Consider the following 12,950-nt stretch of genomic DNA (forward strand, 5'->3'; position numbering starts at 1 on the left):
TAGGGACTGAGAACGGTCCGTGAAAGCCCGGGGTACCACAGGGGTGCAGCCAGCAGCCAACTGACACAAATTCCAAGGGTTGGGCTCGCCGCAGGGGGAAGGGGCGGTGCTACGCTTCACCCCGCCCCTGGCCTTTGTGACGTAGGACAATGCTCGCCTGCCACGCGTCGGAAATGGTGCTGCCACCCGCCTGCAACTGACACGCTTGAGGGAACGCTGTGATCATCTGGGGGGTGAATCCAGGAATCATGCATTTCTTATTCAGATTAATAGTTTTCTTTTACGTGTGGGGCATTTTTACTGCTCAGGGACAAAAGGCAGAGGAGACCACAGAGGAAGTGAAAATAGAAGTTTTGCATCGTCCAGAAAATTGTTCTAAGACAAGCAAAAAGGGAGACCTGCTAAATGCCCATTACGACGGCTTCTTGGCTAAAGACGGCTCGAAATTCTACTGCAGGTAGGATATGATGAGAATAGCTCCCGAGTCCAGTTGATGCACTAAATCTAACCTCCCTCCACCAACCAGAAGCCTAATTTACTGGGTTGTTTGAGGTTGATTTTGAACAGTAAGAGTTCAGCCTTTCTGAACTTTCTAGGAGGAAAATAGGATTTGACACAGTATTTCCCTATTATGTGGAATATTATTTTTTAAATTACGGAAAATGTTAGCCCAAGAAATTATTAAAAATACACTACATCTATACGCTCTCCTCACCACCGCCTATAGTAGTAAGTCAAGGTACTGTTTGTAAGAATGTTCACACTTTTCCTTTGCTGTGGGTTAAAGTCTCCTTACAGAGGATTATGTAGAATAGTTTATCTGGCCTTCAGAAGCACAATATTTACTGACTGGAGGCTGCTTTCCACTACTAGAAGCCACTACAATGACTTTTCTCTGGTGATTTTCAGACCCTGTGTCTTTGTGCCCTGCCCCTTCGTCCCACCACTACTTACTCTGATTTAATTGATGTTTTATTACTCAGAGATAGAATGTCTTTTCTCCTTCTGTGCTACTACCCTATAAAAATATGATTGGGGAAAGTTAATTCTTTCCATTTAGAAGAAAATAGAGAAATTTAATAAGAAGATACAAATTTTAATCGTGATTCAAATGACTTTTTGAGGCTAAACCTGGACCATCCATTTTTTTTTAGAATAAACACAGAATGGTTAAATATGTCATTTGGACAAACTATGCCGTTAGGGGCAGGAGACCCATTAAAAAGTTAACTGTTGAGTAGTTTTTGTAAAGATGACAAGAAAAAAGAAAATGAGATGACTCCTAATGACTGCTGCTGCTGCTGCTAAGTCGCTTCAGTCGTGTCCGACTCTGTGTGACCCCACAGACGGCAGCCCACCGGGCTTCCCCGTCCCTGGGATTCTCTAGGCAAGAACACTGGAGTGGGTTGCCATTTCCTTCTCCAATGCATGAAAGTGAAAAGTGAAAGTGAAGTCGCTCAGTCGTGTCTGACTCTAGCGACCCCATGGACTGCAGCCTACCAGGCTCCTCCATCCATGGGATTTTCTAGGCAAAAGTACTGGAGTGGGGTGCCATTGCCTTCTCTGCTCCTAATGACTAGCTTTGGGCAAATCAAACCTCTGTCTGGCTATTTTGAGGAAGTTTGAGCCAAAGACCCCACAATGGGATTCCGAATGAGTCCTAATATAGGAAAAGACATGGTTAGAGAGGTTTCCAGTTTTACATAGGAACTAAATACTCAGCTGTATTTTAAAGTTTGATTTTATTTTCCTTGAAATCAACTTACCTGGTTGCTGTTCTTAATTACAGCCGGACACAAAATGAAGGCCACCCCAAATGGTTTGTTCTTGGTGTTGGACAAGTCATAAAAGGCCTAGACATTGGGATGATGGATATGTGTCCTGGAGAGAAGCGAAAATTGATTATACCTCCTTCATTTGCATATGGAAAGGAAGGCTATGGTAAGGTAAAAATATGGTAAAAATAAATCATACACTTCTGGGTATATAGTCAAAAAAATTGAAAGCAGACTCTCAAAGTTACTATGAGTAACTCAGTTACAACTGTGTTCACAGCAGCATTAGTCAAAATAGCCAAAAACTGAAAATAACCCAAATGTCTATTGACATAAGAATGGATAAACAAAATGTGGTATATACATTCAGTGGAATATTATTAAGCCTCAAAAACAAAAGAAATTCTGATATATGCTACCACATGGATGAACCTTGAATACATTATGCTAAGTGAAATAAGCCAAACACAAAACCAATACTGTATGATCCCACTTATATAAAGTACCTAGAATAGTCAAATTCATAGAGCCAGGAAGACCAGGGGTAGGTTGCCAGAGCCAGGGGAGAGAGGGTGGAATATAGGCAGTTGTTATTTAATAGGTGTAGAGTTTCAGTTCTGCAAGATGAAATAGTTCTAGAGACTGGGTGCAATGTGGATATACTTAACACCACTGAACTAATTCTACACTTAAAATGGTTACAATGATAAATTTTATTTTAATTGTATTTTCCCACAATTAAAAGTTTTGAATTACTAAAAAAATGAAAAATCATAACAGGGAGGCCTGGCGTGCTGCGATTCATGGGGTCGCAAAGAGTTGGACACAACTGAGCGACTGATCTGATCTGATCTGATTTGATAGGGTCCAATAAACTTTAGCTGTATGGAATCCAGTCCAGCCCAGTTCTCTCTTTTTACATATCGAGAAATTAAGCCATTGTTGCAATACAAGTCTCTGGCCAGAGTTCTTTACTCCCCACAGAGGCAATATTCATAATTACAGTGTATATTTTATAAACTCTACCTTAGTCATTTAAGTATAAGTTATTTTATTAATTATTATATAAATGTCTATAGAAAATACTTTTTGTAAGGAGTACCAAAGTCAAATTCATAAAACTCAGGAAACTGGAACATATGATTTTAAAGTAAAAGGACAGCATTGGAACATTGTAGAAAGAACATCTGAAACATAACAAGCTATTAGTCACTACTATCCAAATTCAGGAGAAGCCTTGAAATATAGAAAAATCAACAGCTTCTTTCAATATATTGCTATTTTTAAAATCCTTGAGTAAGCTATGAGAACCTAGGTTAAGCAGATAAATGAGGAAAATGTTTGCAGCATGTATAAACACATATGATGACCTGTACTAGAAATAGGCAACTTCATAAACAAGTGGCCCACTCACCAAAAAATATAAATGAGTGGATAAAGATGTGATATAGATAAACACCACACACACACACACACACACACACAATGGAATATTTCTCAGCCATAAAGAGGAAAGAAATCTTGCCATGTGCAACCACATGGATGGACCTAGAGGGTATTATGCTAACTGAAAATAAACCAGACAGACAAAGGCATGTATTAATTTTTCCAAAATTAAATTTTTAAAAATCACTAAAGTGGGGCTTCCCAGGTGGCTCCAATGGTAAAGAGTCTGCCTGCAGTGCAGGAGACCTGGGTTCGATGCCTGGGTTGGGAAGATCCCCTGGGGAAGGAAATGGCAACCCACTCCAGTATTCTTGCCTGAAGAATTCCATGGACAGAGGAGCCTGGTGGGCTACAGTCCATGGGTCACAAAGAGTCAGACACAACTAACCGACTACCAAACACAAAAGTGGAGCAGAACAGAAAAATTTTTTTAAGAGGGGAAAATGGGCGGTATGGCAGAGAGCTGGTCTCTAGCATTCTCAGTTGGGTCCTTTCTTCTTTTTACCGTGTGAAAACTAGAAAGACTTTTTTTTTTGGCTGTGCCCTGTGGTCTGCAGGAATCTTAGCTCCTGGACGAGGGATCAAACTCTGTGCTCTCTGCAGTAGAAACACAGGATCTTAAACACTGGACCTCCAGAGAATTCCCTAAAGAAAGAATTTTTACCACCTCATTTTAGTTTGAGTCCTTCTTAACCCCAGCTATTTGAAATATTTAGTATATAATTAAAGTAATTAAGGGTTTCTACAATGAAATATTATCTTTACACCCCAATATTTCATTGAAATGGCATGCCCTCTTTAAAGCTGTTGTTTTACTCATTAGAAGAGCTGGTTCCCTTGCCTATTCTTTCCAGCAGGAACAAGGATCGCTGCCCCCAAATTGGACTGGAGGGATGCTGGTGATACAAATCAGACTCAGATTTAAAACTCCTAAAGGGACAGTCCAGATAACTACATCCTCACTTTCAAAGTTTTTTGCCACTCATTTGATTCCATGAAAATAGCTCCCACAAAACCATAATTAAGGTATCCTATTTTTAGTTGTAAAGGAGCCTAGGAGAGAGAGAATTGAAGATAAGTTAAATTGGATGTAATCTTGTCCTAAAAACAGTGTCATAGACTGAGCCCAATTCTAGATAAACTAATACAGGCAGAGTTCGCCTTTCAGCCTCCTTAAATCTCATTTTCAGAGTTTCTCTTGCTCTCTTGTAGACAAGAGAGCATTCTACCTGCTACAAGAGCACCCACATCTCTTGTCAACTGGTGCTCATACTAGGTCCTGTTACCACATGGCAAATGATTACTAATTTTATCCTTATTGTAAACTAATTTATGCTTAGATATGAATGACTACCCAGGCAACCTAAGCTATTAATAAGCTAGACCCTTGTAGCAAAAATGTATAAATTTGACCTGAAGAAGTTAGTTCATACTCAGTTTGAGGTGTCTTCAATAAATATAATGAATCTCACTAGTATAACAATGTCACCAAAACCTCCATCTTACATGTAAGCAAACTGAAGCCCAACAAAACTGTGTTCTTTGGAATGTAGCTAACTGCTAGTTTACCTGTATTATTTATAATAAATTACTAATAGCTTGAATTCAATAATTTTAAAAGCTGCTGTGTAGACCATAAGCAACTGCTTAACACACAATATCTTGATTGAATAAGCTTTTCTAAATAAGTTGTTATTAAGACCTAACCTAAGCTGTAACTTTATTTTAGGTAGTACTTGAAGAAGTCTTTTCTTCTGCACAATATTCTTGCCTAATGTCACAGAGCACCTCTGCATGTCTTGAAATGCATGTGATTTGTTAGTGCTTTAACTAACAGTACATGTGGTATGTATAGATTCTTTACATTAACTCCTAAATCTTCTGATCTTCTAAATACAAGTAATTCTATAGTAAATGCATGTTTTTCTCTTCTTTATACTATCATTTTTTAGTAAGATAAAACTAACTGGCAATTTATTCTATGTTTACAGTTGAATTTGGGGGGAACTTCAACTTGTAATAGTTTTCCTTAAGAATTTTGAATTTGTTTTTAATTATTGTCAGGAAAAGTTTTTCTTCTGTCATAAAGAGATCTTAATGAGACAGAATGGGGATGGATCTTGTAAAATTATCACTGACTCAATCTTTTACTCTAAAAGTTAGGTAATGTATGTTGGTTGGGATGGTCACATTAGTCATGTGATATATGGGTAGATTTTTGTGTGTCCTGGTTTGGAGATGACTGATCTACTTCCGGAGAAGGCGATGGCACCCCACTCCAGTACTTCCTTTGGCTGTAACTTTCAAGCTTTTTTCTTTGAATTATATAAATATTTTAGCAAGAATCCTCCACTTTTTCATTAAAAAATTAGTTTTAATTTAAGAACAAACAGCCATTTTTTAAAATAAGTGATAGACACCATTCATTCAACAAATATTTGAGTAACTATATTTTTGAGTACTTATATATTTGAGTGGTGACAAAAGCCACCCACTGCCAGTCACTTTTATGAATGGCCATCTGAAGAGGCCATAGCTTGCTAAAATCATCTGTGACATCACTTAATTGGCTAACTTTATTAAAGGGAACTATTTAACTTAATACTTAAAAGAGTTTTTTTGTGATTAGAAATTTCTTCATGAAATTGTTACTGGTTTGTTCTGTTATTGCAGTATTTTTTGTCTATATGACAAATCTGACAAAAAGGTATATTAAGACATATATTTTATTCATATTTCCAAATAACTGAACAAAATCATTTTCTAAAAGATACTGATCTTTGAAATATTTCTGGCTGTGAATTTCTTCTCTGCACTAGCTCTTTCTTGTATAATGCTGGAGTATATTATTAAAAATTACATGAATTATATTTATTTAAATTTAATCAGGAAATGGTCCCCTAAGTCTTTAGAACTTACTTGTTTTGAAAACATATGAGAAAAGTGTTCCTAAGAAATATTTAGAAAGCAACTTTTATAAATATGAAATAATACAATCATAATGCTATCATGGCTATTTGTAAATAAATATTTGACCATTATCCTCATGAAAGTTAAACTGTTAAAATTCATACCTTTAGCAGAAGGCAAGATTCCACCTGATGCAACATTGATTTTTGAGATTGAACTTTATGCTGTGACCAAAGGACCACGAAGCGTTGAAACATTTAAACAGATAGACATGGACAATGACAGGCAACTTTCTAAAACTGAGGTAATTCAAACAGATTTCATATGTACAGTAATCTAAATTTTTATTCCCATTTAAATACATCTGTGTTAAAGCTATTATGTTTACTTCTATCTAGCATGGGCTAATTAATTTGCTTTTATAGAGCTAATTACAAAAATATTAAATTCTAAGAAGAAAATGTTCTTGTTTAATATAAAAGTTGAAAGGGAGTCAACCTGTTTAATTTCCTTTCTTCCCTGCAAGAGGGTCATTAAAATACCAAACTAATCTCTACAGGCATCATGACTCTAAAAATAGAGTCATGTGACCCAGCAATCCCATTCCTGGACATAGATATAGACAAACCTATAATTTGAAAAGCTAACAGGCACCCCTGTTCATTGCAGCACTATTTACAATATCCAAGACACAGAAGCACCCTAAATGTCCACTGACAGACAAATGGATAAAGATGTGGTATACATACATACATACAATGGAATATTACTCAGCCATAAAAAAGAACGAAATAATGCCATTTGCAGCAACATAAGTGGACATAGAGATTATCATACTAAATGAACTGAAAGACAAATATCATATGATATCACTTACCTATGGAATCTAAAAAAATGATACAAAATAGAAACAGACTCACAGACATAGAAAACAAACTATGGTTACCAAAGGGGAAAGGAAGAGGGAAAGGATAAATTGGGAATTTGGGATTAACAGATCCACACTACTATATATAAAATAAACAAGGACCTATTATATAGCATGTGTGTGCACACATGTTCAGTTGCCCAGTCATGTTTGACTCTGATCCCATGGACTGTAGCCCGCTAGGCTCCTCTGTCCATGGAATTCTCCAGGCAAGTACAGTGGAACAGGTTGCCATTAACATTCAGATGTTAATCTCTGAGTAGGTACCATTAACCATCTATAACCTCAGGGGAAGCTAATTTGAAGATCTGTTTCTTTTCAGAAAATTGCTTCAAAGGTTAAAAAAAATAAAACCTCAAATAGCCTTTTAAATTTTTGTATCATGTATAATAAGTAGTCTGAGATATGTTTCTTGAAAGTTTTCTCAAAGTTTCTGGAAATTTACTGTGGTGTCTTTTTTATTAAAGAAATATTATTTTGGCCCTCTAGATAAGTCATTACCTGAAAAAGGAATTTGAAAAAGATGAGAAGCCACGTGACCAGTCATATCAGACTGCAGTTTTAGAGGATTTTTTTAAGAAGAATGACCATGATGGTGATGGCTTCATTTCTTCTAAGGAATACAATGTCTATCAACATGATGAACTATAGCATATTTTTATTTTGAAATTTTCTTAGCTATTTACTGTATTTTATATATAAATCAAAGTCACTTTTCTCTGCGTTGTATTTTCTGTTTTTCCTTCATGAACATATTTTGATCCTTCAATACATGTAATATTGGAATAATAAATGTGAGGCTTTTTTGCAAAATTTAACTTTCAAATAGGCATGATTGTGCTTCCTATTGCTTTATTCTGTTAACATGAATTGCAGTACCATGAAATCAACCTCTGCATCCTATTAGGCAATTTTTTCCCCTTCAAGTTATAGGAAGACACCTCTGTCATAATTTACAAGTTCTTCCCAACTCTAACCTTAACAGCATGTATAGATATGTAAATACCCAATCTTTAATATTTAAAGTACCCCATATTTTAAACATATTTAATAGGAACCCAAGAATTAACATTTCACTTGTTTTATACATTTCATAGCATTACAGACAGTAAGATGTAAAAATCTACCAGACTTCCCTGGTAAACCAGTGGTTAAACCTCTGAGCTTCCACTACAAGGGAAATGGGTTCACATTTCACATGGCACAGCCGAAAGCAAAATCATATGACTGAGGAATCTTCCTTTAGGATGCATGCAGGAAAGTACTAGTTGTAATAATACGTCCCACAGCGAGCCTCAACACAGTGTCTATACTTTATGGTGCAAGCTTCTGGCCTTGGGTATTTGTTCCAGTGGCTAATGTTTGAAAGAGACTTGATCAGACCAAAGGCTCTGTGCCTCTGTCTTAGAGCATGCATCATAAAGTCTGTGCTGCTCTGACTTGTGCACTCCCTCAGACATCATTATGAATGTGCTACACCGCTTCCTTCTCGTAGGACTTTATATCTACCATCCCTAACTTTTTGTCTTGGTAGTTTTAAATTGATGCTATGGCATTTCTCAAGTCTCCCCTTCTCTGGGTTTTTCTATCTGATGTCATTTCATTTCACAATGTTATTATTAACCATGAGTGAACAGCACAAACTGGTATGCCATCAAATTTTTGGTAGATGTTTAGAACTTATTTTACACATGAAGGATACATGAGGATATCTAATGAGGATATAAAGTGCCATGGCAATTTTGTGTCATCATCAAATCATTGTGGTCCAACATGTTGAGAATAAGAGGTAAGAGATGCTGTAGAAGATCATGCTGGTACCCAAGAAAGGACACATATTTACTGGATCAGGTAAGATTTGCCTACTGTGTATGTAGAAAATCGTGTGTGTGTGTGTGTTAGTCGCTCAGTCATGTCTGACTCTTGGTGACCCCATGGGGTGTAGCCCACCAGGCTCCCTCTGTCCATGGAATTCTCCAGGCAAGAATACTGGAGTGGGTTTCCATTTCCTTCTCCAGGGGATCTTCCTGACCCAGGGATCAAACCCAGGTGTCCCGCATTGCAGGACAGACTCTTTACCATCTGAGCCACCAGGGAAGCCCATAGAAAAATGTGCGTAGGTAGTAAATAGCTCTATTCAAAACAAGTAAGTTTAAAACAGTTTTTTCCATTTTATGAAACTTATACTCTTTCCAAACCACTGTTTATTGATTATCTTTTAACCTCTTTATATATACTGCTAGAAATCCTACAATTTAAAAGTATAAAGGGACTTTCCTGGCCATTCAGTGGTTAGAATTTTGCCTTCCAATGGAGAGTGTGGGGGTTCGATCCTTCGTTGGAGACCTAAAATCCCACATGCTTCTTGGTCAAAAAAACAAAACATAAAACAGAAACAATATTGTAACAAATTCAATATAGACTTTAAAAATATTCCACATTAAAAAAAAATCTTAAAAAAAAGAAAGCATAAGGGCAACACAAATCCCACTAGGTTACTGAATATCACATATGTGTAGCACAGAGCTAGACACTTCATAAAATAAAAACATTTACTATCTTTTCCTGTCTCCCAATATTTCTTCATTCCCATAACCCTGAGGAGGAGTTTTATACTTCCTCCTCACTTAACTCAATCTTCAACTTTCATCCCTTTACTTTCCTCAGAAAACCCTGCTCAGTAGTAAACTTAGGTTGACAACACAATATTATACTTTGGTTTAGAAACTGTCCCCATGTCTATATCCATATAAAAAAAGTCACTAGAGCCTTTTTTGATCAGTATACTCATATTTGCATCTGAATTATATACTCTGCAAAACGAAAATGTCATGAAAGCTATACTAGAGATTATCCTATGATACTGTTTCTAATTCTAACCTTTCTATCCCACTGTTATCATACCAAGTACTTTTAAACTTATGTTTTAAAAAATCATAGATGATGTCATATGAATATGGAAATTTACTTGAAAACTATTCACGTTTAAATAAATAAAATTTTAACCCTTCTACATACATACAGTAAACAAGTAAACATTTCATATTTACACAATTGCCTAACACCTTCATTGGCATATGCCTAGTAGTGACTGCTGTACTATATACTTTGAGTTCTGGAATTTTAACAGTACTTCTGTAATTATTTTAATAATGCAAGTAAGTGCAAGTGCAAGTCACTCAGTTGTGTCTGAGTCTCTGCGACCCCATGGACTACACAGTCCATGAAATTCTCCAGGCCAAAATACTGGAGTGGGTAACCTTTCCCTTCTCCAGGGGATCTTCTCAACCCAGGGATAGAACCCAGATCTCCCGCACTGCAGGCAGATTCTTTACCAGCTGAGCCAATTATTTAGGTTTGTGTATGAAAAAATTTCATATGTCTTACAGAGTAGATGAAAAAGGTCTCTGAGAACCAAGTATGTTAAATGTTTTAAACACTTTCAAAGAAGAGAAGTAAATGTGTCCCAGCTGCCTTAACTGTAAAATGACCGTAGTGAGTTCTTATAAAGACAAAGCTGGTGTGCACCTATATACCTACATCACTGAATGGCAGCCCATTACTACTATCAGTCACACTTAACTGTGTACACAAAACCCCATACTGAGCTCAGTGTGCTTTTAATTTGATACCACAATTAAACATTTAGGATTACATTAAATTATTAACACATTTTTCTCATTTTACCAGACCTAGGCCAATAGTTAAAGCATCAAAAAGTTGTCACTTGTGCATTCCTGTCATCCTCAAATATTGAATGAAAAGTCGATTAAAAAGAACACATAGCTCGAAAGTTTTGTATGTAAAATGGTAGACTAAGTTCCAAAGTGTATGCAACTGGCAGATTTTATGAAGGAATGTCTATATTCTGAATTTTATATGTAAGCCTTTCCAATATAAACAATATGATTAATCTTCATGACAATTTCTGAGGTAGACACTATTATCATCGCAGTGTTATAAATGGGAAAAATGATGCCCAGACGGGTTAATTTCTCATTCCTCTTCCTCTTTAATTTGCTACAATTCATCAAAGTGAACCAAGATAATTTTGGAAAGGTGTGTGGCACAGTTGCACCCAAAACACCAGCAAGATACATTCATTTTCCATTTTATTTCATTCTCTTGTGCCAAATATCAAAACAAGGAACTGCATGAAGTCGCACGTACTTCTGCCCATCAACAGAGCACTGAAAACACCCATAAACTGTCTCCCTTTTAAAGTTCCCCATTCCACAGAGTATGCAAGGTCCTTTTGGAATGTTGTGATTAAGTAAGTTAACACGGATGTGAGTACCTTCTTTGAGTGAAATATCACTCATGCTGAGAGGTTTGTCATAATAGTCAGAAAAAAGATCATCTAAGTAAAGCTGTGAACGAGAAATGGCGTCCATCACTCTTCTATCTAAAAGGATAAAAACAGACATGTGTTAAAAGTCAAATAAAAAAATGTAAAGCCAGACTGCATTTATTAACTATGTGTAAATCTAAACAATCAGTCGTGAAATTTGGCTTTTAAATTTTTAAAGACAAGATTAATAAAGAGAACCTCAAGTGTTAATCTGAGAAGGAACAAAATCTTCAATGGACATACTTCTTTCAAATAGTATATTTCTCAATCTGTACAGCAGTGCAAATGTTGCCGTTTCTTCCCTTTCAAATCCTCCTTTTGACACTGAAGTGACACAAAGGTCTATAAAAAAAAATTTAGAAGATGTTATAATCTGAACAACTCATATTTTATTGGGAGTTTTAATTGTGGTTGAATTCTGGCACATGCCATTCACTTTATTTTTTAAGTTAAATTTCACATATTTTTAGAAAAGTTAGCATTTTACATGGTACAAAATTCAGAGTACAAAAAGAGGATACAACAATAAATAAGTCTCTTCACTGACCCCAGCTTCAGCTTTATACCCCAGGGGTAACTACTATTGTGTGTACTTACAGAAATACTCCATATATTTCACAGGCATAAAGGCTATGTACCTATGTATGTAAGTATGTACATATGTAAAATTTTAGGTTCCAAGATTAATAGATATACATCTCTTTAAAATATCATAGAGATTATTCCATGTCAGTAGTATCTTTAGTGCTAATTCTTAACAGCTTCACAGTATTCTATTGTGTGGAAGTACCTTAGTTCACTAAAGGGAACAGGTTTTTACAATTATACTGATCATTAGAAGTATAAACTGATAGAATAGATACAGTCTTCAGAATTTAAAATTACATATATTTTAGTCCTATTTACACTTCTAGGAATTTATCCTACAGACATATGTACACACATGTGAAATTTATACTTAGGAACAGACTGCTGTAACACTGTCAGGTTTTGAAGGATTCTTCCTCCCTACTATATCACTGTCATTACTGGCACTCAATTTAAACCAAAAAGCTGCTGAAAAACACATGTCATTCCAATTCTTTGCAAGCATTACTTATTAGCATATTAGCATGTCTGGGGTCATAATCAGAGCAAGTACATTATTATCTACTTCTATTGGGTCTGTGCCACATTTTTTATTAACTTTAACGGTGCTTTGATTTTCTGATGAGTTGCCTCTATGTTAAATACCTGTGTTAAAGGATATTTTCATAATTCCAGCCAACATGGGGATCTAGGAATTAATAAGCAGGTAATGAAATAGAAGGTGTCTCAAAAGACTCAGTGCAATTTTAAACTTTAATACACTGTGCTTGGATACCCCAGGCTGCTGCTGCTGAAGTAGAAATGCTACAAACTGGCAAAACATTACTTGATAGTTTACTTGAATTTCTTCTAAACTCATTTAGTTTTGTAAATCTTAGACATTAAGCTTTTTAATTTTTTGTTTCAATCCCTCCATCTTAAGGTTATTTCCAAGCTTCTACTATTACGAACT

The 12,950-nt window shown here is 35.9% G+C and overlaps 2 protein-coding genes across 8 annotated transcripts in view; one reads left to right on the forward strand and one right to left on the reverse strand.

The window, feature by feature from the left end:
- The first annotated feature begins 137 nt into the window (after positions 1-137).
- On the forward strand, positions 138-7,877 carry FKBP7 (FKBP prolyl isomerase 7). Of its 2 annotated transcripts, none has more exons than XM_006059584.4 (4): positions 138-457; positions 1,790-1,941; positions 6,305-6,435; positions 7,549-7,877. In XM_006059584.4, exons 1-4 carry the CDS (start codon positions 249-251, stop codon positions 7,708-7,710), a joined length of 654 nt encoding a protein of 217 aa, XP_006059646.1. In that variant the 5' UTR covers positions 138-248; the 3' UTR covers positions 7,711-7,877. The 2 variants fall into 2 exon arrangements, with proteins under 2 accessions (XP_006059646.1, XP_006059645.1); XM_006059583.4 differs by having other exon boundaries at positions 141-457; positions 6,302-6,435.
- Positions 7,878-11,075: 3,198 nt separating this feature from the next.
- PJVK (pejvakin) overlaps positions 11,076-12,950 on the reverse strand; it is a 45,219-nt gene continuing 43,344 nt past the window's right edge. For 4 of the 6 annotated variants that reach the window (XM_044933144.2, XM_006059582.4, XM_044933139.2 and 1 more), the window contains 2 exons: positions 11,654-11,752; positions 11,076-11,464 (listed from right to left, as the gene is read on the reverse strand). In XM_044933144.2, the coding sequence (XP_044789079.2) occupies positions 11,172-11,464; positions 11,654-11,752 (392 nt within the window). In that variant the 3' untranslated portion in view covers positions 11,076-11,171. Of the gene's footprint in view, positions 11,465-11,608; positions 11,753-12,950 lie in introns of all 6 variants that reach the window. The other 2 variants (XM_045163789.1, XM_044933132.2) reach the window with 2 other exon arrangements.

This window comes from Bubalus bubalis, chromosome 2, assembly GCF_019923935.1.
Source record: "Bubalus bubalis isolate 160015118507 breed Murrah chromosome 2, NDDB_SH_1, whole genome shotgun sequence".
Classification (NCBI taxonomy): Eukaryota; Metazoa; Chordata; class Mammalia; order Artiodactyla; family Bovidae; genus Bubalus; species Bubalus bubalis.